The sequence below is a fragment of the Poecilia reticulata genome, chromosome 2, assembly GCF_904066995.2.
Source record: "Poecilia reticulata chromosome 2, P_reticulata-male-v2, whole genome shotgun sequence".
Lineage (NCBI taxonomy): Eukaryota > Metazoa > Chordata > Actinopteri > Cyprinodontiformes > Poeciliidae > Poecilia > Poecilia reticulata.
In genome coordinates this window covers 23,043,025-23,050,661 of record NC_088831.1, presented here as the reverse complement: position 1 = coordinate 23,050,661, position 7,637 = coordinate 23,043,025, and the positions used below count along the sequence as shown (strand labels likewise).

General features: G+C 39.8%; 1 protein-coding gene across 1 annotated transcript; it reads right to left on the bottom strand.

The window, feature by feature from the left end:
* On the bottom strand, window positions 1–5,479 carry LOC103480494 (killer cell lectin-like receptor subfamily B member 1C). The gene is made up of 5 exons (XM_081613668.1): window positions 3,569–5,479; window positions 3,124–3,201; window positions 2,938–3,033; window positions 526–690; window positions 1–266 (listed from the first exon to the last, which is right to left on the bottom strand). The coding sequence occupies exons 1-5, from the start codon at window positions 3,573–3,575 to the stop codon at window positions 133–135; spliced, it is 480 nt and encodes a 159-aa protein (XP_081469794.1). The 5' UTR covers window positions 3,576–5,479; the 3' UTR covers window positions 1–132.
* Between the last annotated feature and the right edge of the window lie 2,158 nt (window positions 5,480–7,637).

Genomic DNA, 7,637 nt, shown 5'->3' with positions numbered 1-7,637 from the left:
AAATGACTTTAGATTGTATTCAAATGCTAGAGCCATTATGAAAACATTTTGTTGTACAATCTTTATATTAAAGCACATAGGAAAGTAATAATCTGATTTGCAAACATACATTAATAATCTCTCACTGAAAGATCACGTCACCTGTTCATCATCATCATCTATCACCACCAGATCTCCTCCTCTCTTCCTGCAGTCCGCTCTGCCTTCATACCAGGAGCCAGATGTTTCAGAGAGGAGATAACAAGAACCTCTGAACACGCTCCATCCTGCAGGACAGGTTTTAAAACATCCAAAAAGCAATTAGCTTAATTTAAGAAAAAACTTTGGTAACTTTAGTTATTGTTAGAAGAAAACATTGTTTTCAAAATCAGTTAGATTTTACAGAGTAATTTTGCTTCATCAGTCATTTGACTAGACATTAAAATATGAACTATAAGTAGATCCTTTAAAACCAACTTAAACCAAAGCCTGCATTGGATATTAAGTCTATGAATATACTGTCCTTACAAACACATGAGGACTTACTTGACAAACTCTGAAGCCTGGTCACTTCATTAGACAATTCCAAGAGTGTTGCATTCAATTGGTCTCTTTGTTTAGTCATGACAGAAAGCTGGTCATTACTGGTCTGTAGACGGTCAGTCAGATTGTCTTTTGAGAGACCTGCTGCCGAGCTGGATAATGCATGAGCTGAAATCATTAAGGTAAAATATATCAGAAATGCAAAACATGTTTGTTTAAGCCTGATAAAATGTTTACTTGTTTAAAAAATGGTCAACAGACTCACCACTCTGGACTTTGATGATAAAACATTTTATAAGCAAGTCACTCATTTTCAAAGGGTTTTGTTACAGAAAAAAATGAATCATCAGAGAATCTGCTAAAACTTTCATTTAATTCCAAGGAAATACAGTGACTTATGTATTGGAAAATAAAACTTTGGCTTATTTACTGGGAAGAATAAACTGATAATGAAGGTTTTAGAAATGTTTTTCTACTTTCCACCGAAACTCCTTTGAACCGAGTTTGATTTAGGAACAAAGATATTAATTAACCAGAGATGCAGAGAAACTCTCTACAGGAGAGAGCTGGGTGGTAGGCAGTGTGTACATGACTGAATAGATATGAAGGGAGAATTGCGTGTTAAGTTTAACTTCTTTATCTTTCTCAAACACACCGATCTCTGAGACGTAATCTAATTTTCTAAATAAAATATCTAAAGACAAATGGACATTTCTCTGAGTCAACGTATCTACCTTCATCAAAACGAAAAATAATTTTCCTAAACACTTGTAAAGTATTCATACCCTTTGAACTTCTCCATATTTTGTCACATTACAACCACAAAAGTGGTTTACAACTGTGAAGTAGAAAGTACATTATACACCATTCAAAACATTTAACAAATAAAAAAGTATTCAACCCCCTTTTTCTCTGAGTGCAACTAATTGCCTTCAGAAGTTGCCTGATGACTGCTAACCACTAGAGTCCATGTATCTGATCTGATCTCAGTACGAATCCAGCTGCTCTGTGACGCCTCAGAGGTCAAGAGAATATTGGGGAGCAAACGGCATCATGAAGTCCAAGGAACACACAGGACAGGTCAGGGAGAAAGTTGTGGAGAAGTTTAAAGCAGGTTTAGGCTATAAAAAGATTTCCCAAGCTTTGAGCAGAGCACTGTTCAATCTGGAAATGGAGAGAGTACAGCAGAACTGTAACCCGACCAAGACAAGGCCGTCCACCTAAACTTACAGGCCGAACAAGCAGAGCTCTGATCAGAGATGCAGCCAACTGGCCCCTGGTGACTCTGGTGAAATGCAGAGATCCACAACTCAGGTTGGGGAATCTGTCCACAGGACAGCTACTAGTCATCACTGTACATATGTGGTCCTTATGGAAGAGTGGCAAAAAGAAAACCATTGTTAAAAGAAAACCGTAAGAAGTCCAGTTTGCAGTTTGCCAGAAGCTGTACTGGGGAACAGCAAATGCTTGATGGTCAGATGAGACCGAAATTCAACTTTTGCCAAAATGCAAAACTCTGAGTGTGGTGCAGAACTAACCCTGAACATCACTCTGAACTCCCCAAAGCTGGTAGAGACAAATCCTAAAAGACTTGCAGCAAAAGCTGATTCCACAAAGTATTGTCCCAGTGGCGCTGAATAGTTTTGCACGCCACACTTTTCAGTTTTTTTTATATAAAAATTGTTTTGAATCAGAAATAATTTTCTTTCTACTTCATAATGGTAATACCACATTGTGTTGGTCTCACATAAAACTCCAATGAAATATTAATTTTTGTGGATGTAATATAGTAAACTATGGAAAAGTTCAAGAGACATGAATACTTTCATAAGCCACTGTATTGTTGTCCATCCATCCATCCATTTTATTCCGCTTATCCGGGGTCGGGTCGGGGGGCAGCAGCTTCAGAAGGGAGGCCCAGACTTCCTTCTCCCCAGCCACTTCTTCCAGCTCCTCCGGGGGAATCCCAAGGCGTTCCCAGGCCACCCGAGAGACATAGTTCCTCCTGCGTGTCCTGGGTCTTCCCCGAGGCCTCCTCCCGGTCGGACGTGCCCGGAACACCTCACCAAGGAGGCGTCCAGGAGGCATCCTGACCAGATGCCAGAGCCACCTCAACTGGCTCCTCTCGACGTGGAGGAGCAGCGGCTCTACTCTGAGTCCCTCCCGGATGACCGAGCTCCTCACCCTATCTCTAAGGGAGAACCCAGCCACCCTGCGGAGAAAACCCATCTCGGACGCTTGTATCTGTGATCTCGTTCTTTCGGTCATGACCCAAAGCTCATGATGTATTGTTGTGATTTTATTAATTTATGAAATTATTCCTTCTCTTTAAATAAGCTTATTTCAAGCCATGTTTTGTGCCTTAAAAATAAAGCAGGACAAGGTGAGAGATAAATGTATGACAGCAAAACTCACTGTGGAAACCAAGTCTGATGAGTCCAGTAAGGAGGCCAACACTCAGGATCCCCAAAGAGATAATAACCACATAGAGCCTCTTCTTAGAGCTGCTACCTTAAAGACAAATTATTTTAAGAAAATTAATTTCTCCTGGATAATATTAGCAAAATACATTTGTGTTTTTCTCTCTCAGGTCATTCTTACCTCTGTCATTTACAACTGAAATGTTGCAGACAGAATCATCATTATGATACATTTCCTCCATTGGTTTGACTGTCTTATCTGCAGTGAAAACAGAACTATATGAACTCTGAAACTTGGTTTTTCATCAGAAAGTTGCAGGTTGAATCATTTTATCTACCGAGGCAGAAGTGAAACTGACAGAGTAATCAGATGAGCTAATCAGAGGCAAATGAGGAAAATATTTGGCAGAGTACAGGTTGAGTAACCTGATGGACGGGAGACTAAACACAAGGGAGCTGAATCAAGACCCAGAGACACAACAACACAAATAAAGACCAGAGTTCAAATGTGTGACCTGGTGGTCGTCCAGAGTTTGGCTGGGTGACCAAGTGGCAAAGAAGGTTGTCAGGAGACACAGAGTTCAAATGGACTTCAGAAGCAGCAAAGAGATCTCAAAATAACCTACTGGACATGCAGGGGCTTTAGAAGAAGTTGTAGAAGATGACCTGTAGAAGATGACCACGATTCTGGCAGCACTGGAGGTTTGAAAGATGGAGTAGCAGAGGAATCCTGGAGGCTTACAGTGAAGGAACCGGAGATATTCAGAGGAACCCTGGAGACCCAACAGAAGAACTTGTGGAGAAACTTGTCAGGTGGTCAACTTAGAGAATCCACAGAGAAGCTTGTCAGGAGAGCAAATGCAGAACTTGCAATGGAAATTCTTAAATAACTGTTATAAAATAACAAAGATCGATCTTTTGTCTTTAAATGTTTTATTTTGAAGGCCTGAACGTTCAATGCTCTGTCGCTGGGAGACAGACGAGCAGAAGACCAAGAAGTGCAGCTTTACATAATTCTTTATACACTTCAGTGAAAACCACATCCTGTCTTCACACACACACACATCTACACACACATAAATATATTTAAAAGAAATAACATGGGGAAAACTTCAGTCAGTAACAGAAAAAAACCAACTTAAAGCATAGACATCTATGAACCTATCTTGCATTCTGTGGTAACTTATCACCTACCTTATCTGACCTTTCAGATTCACGCTCTTCTTGCACTATGTGCCTTAAAACTGCTAACATGCATTTTGCAAAAGGAAATTAAACAGACGTCAAACAATGTCTATAAAATAAGAATACCGACTTACGTATCAAATTTCGCCACTTCACTTCCTCTCTTCTGATTGAAAAATCACTTATAATAAAATTGTACATAGTCATAATAATAAAAACATAAAAATATTAGAACAAGGTGGTAAGAAAATATGAAAACCCAGGGTGTCTGGAAAAATGTTAAGTTTCAAGAAAATTGTGTAAGATCGCAATAGGCATTTGTTTTTTCAGCATATAGACATTCTTGGTCATTAGCCAAGCAAAATGACCAAGGATCATTTTGATCAGCCTTTCAATAAAACTCCCATAATCATTATTCATGTCAGGAAGAAAAAAATATTCACGTAAGATAAAAACATTTATCAAAAATAAACAGGAAAACAAATGAAGATGGGATAAATGGTGTTGATTAAAAATAACACACACTGCATGAAAAGGGGGATTTTCGTCAGTTACTGACACGTAGCGCTGCCATGAGCTTTGAGACTGAGGGCTATCAGTCTTTTGTCAGAATGGGAAACTGTAGGAACTGCTAACATAGCTGACATGTACTTTGTGTCTCAGTGTTGACCTATCACACCATCCTCCTTCGGCCTAGGAGAGGCTTTCATATTTAAAAGAAGTTCCTGGAAGCCATACAAATGCAAATCAACTACAGCACTGATATGAGATGCCCCAGGGCCAAAACTTATAAACTCTCTTATATACCATTAAACTCTCTTATAATCATCAAACTCTATCAAACTCTCTTGTCGAACTCTCTTACAGATACCATCAAACTCTCTTATCAAACTTTCTCACACCCGTATACTTTCAAACTCTCTTACATATACCATCACTCTCAAACACAGTACATTGCTTGAGAGTGAGCATAACTTTAAGCAAAATACAGCCTGGGTTAGATGGAGTAAGAGTTAATTGTCTGCATATCAACGTATTTTTAAGTTTTACTTCTTGAACAAGAATGCTCTTCATTGTTTTCTAAAACCAACAGGATAATACTCAACATAAATAAATTACTTAATATTTAAATTTATTAAAACACCAACTGATACAGGCAGAATATGTTTTTCTGCATAAAGTGGTGATTTTCTTTAGCTTCACTTGTTTATTCGTGTATGGCATCTCTAGTCACATCTAGCCATGCATCAGTTTTCATGTCATTTCCTTAGTGCAGTCACTACAGACTCCACCAGATGGCGATCTCTGATCTCTGTCAAACTCATGAACATAATTTCCTCTGTGACGTTTTTAAGTAAGTTTGCAATGTAAACAAGACACTTACTGAAGTATTAAAGCACATAAAAAGACACCAGTTGGTTCTTCATGTGGATTATTATGCACAAAATATGTTTCTTGGTATTTTGTGATTGATTACTGTGTTATGTATATGGTCTAAAGCATTTTGAACTTCCTTGTTAACAGACTTTAGAAATTATCTTGACTTGTAATATTTTACATAATACTTTCATCCTCATTGTCTGACATTTAGTGTAAATGTTTCATTTAAACATGTTTTAGTGGAATTATTGTGAATCAAGCCCAGAATAAAAACAAAAGACTCTGTAAAGACGCTGACTGAAGTTGATAAGAGACGTCACACGTTATGTTAGCATGTTACGTGTCAACGTGCTAAAACGTCACTCAGCGAGGAAGAAAACATTAGTCAAAAAACAACATAAAAACTTCAGCCATGATGACGTTTGGAGTACAAACCATGGAGTTTGATGTCATGGATTCAAAAAGATATATTGATCCACCATCATATACAGACCTAACAACCGCAGTGATGGCAACCAGTGCAGTTAGCAAGAGGTTGCACAATCCCAGGTGAGGCTCAGCTCGCTGCTGCCTCACCAGCTTCGCTTCCAAGCATTTGAATGGGAAAATGCGAAAATTCAGTGATTTTGAAGAAAAACAATCATCAGATTTGGTCAAATTAAATGAAAAATAGGTACTTTAAAGTACAAACCACAGGGGGAAATATCTTTCTAAATGATTTTATTATTATATATTATTTTTCCATGATGACAGGTGAGGCTTTGCCTCACCTGCCTCCCCTGACCGCACGTCACTGATGTACATGTATAAATATGTATAAGTAAACACGGATAATATAAGAAAATATATGAGAAAACCTCATGAACCACACTCCATACCAGTAGGTGGCGGTAATGCTCCAAAGCATTTTTTTCTTTTTGACAATCACCAAAAAAAGAAGTAGAAGAAGAAGCGCACCTGAGAAAGCATTTCATTGTTAGGATTTGGGGAAGACTGGTTGGGGCATGCCCTGCGACAGACTGGCGACCTGTCCAGGGTGTATCCCGCCTCTCGCCCGGAACATTAGCTGGAGATGGGCACCAGCAACCCTCCCGACCCCACTAAGGGACAAGGGTGTAAGAAAATGGATGGATGGATGGTTGGGGCGTCTCTAGTTTCTCCACCAGGGGGCATCCTGGAGGTCGTGGACCTGGAGCTGCACACCTGCTGCCACTTACCATTGTTTGGAGGAGTTTATCAGGACGAAGCCGCCGACACTCCTGGCTAACACTCCTGTGCCAGAAAGTTAGCCTGTAATGGTACACGCGTCATTTCGCGAAGTCCTGAGGTCCTCGAACTTCCACGAACCTCGGCAGATAGACCAAAACCCTCGAGACCCCGCGGATTTTTACCTGTCCGTGGCCACAATCCCAGAGACCAGCTCTCAGCTCTGTCAGTGGCAGATCCCAGGTCAAGCGGATCCCTCCCAGCTCCTCATTCGAGATCTCCCTCCACTCACCTGTCCCAGCCTGCAGCTCCGGACCCTTGCTGTACATCTCTCCATGCTCATCAGAAAATTCCCACGACCCCTGAACGCTCCTTACCGGTCTTATTTCTACCCAGAGATCCAGAACCACAAAGACGAGCTCCAGTACCGGACCATTTTGAACATATTTCTGTTTGCACTGCATTTAATAAATCACCTTAACCTTACCCGTCTCCAGAGTGTGTTCTGCACATGTGGGTTCGACAAATTAATGCCAACATGACGTTCATAGCTCTTGTCAAAATTGGCCGTTTTAGTAAAGGGCAGAGCGATTAAAATAGAAATCTTTGGCAAACAGCAGGAGGCATTGATGCCATGTTTCATTTCGTTGAAGTTTAGCGATGCAGTTCCAACTTATGACCAATGGTTGTCGCTTGTTTTTTATCTTTTTAAAAGTTAATGATAAAAATATTTGAAGTGGTTGAAGGTCATTTGGGCTTCAGATCACAAAGAAATACGGACAAAGGTGCTTAATGCAGGTACATTTCATTTTGTTTTTTGCTAGTTACACTGTTTTTACAGTATTCTTTGCTTATTTTTTGTGCCCCAAATATGGAGAACCATTTCATTCTAAAATAAATAAATGGGACACAGAAGGAAAATAT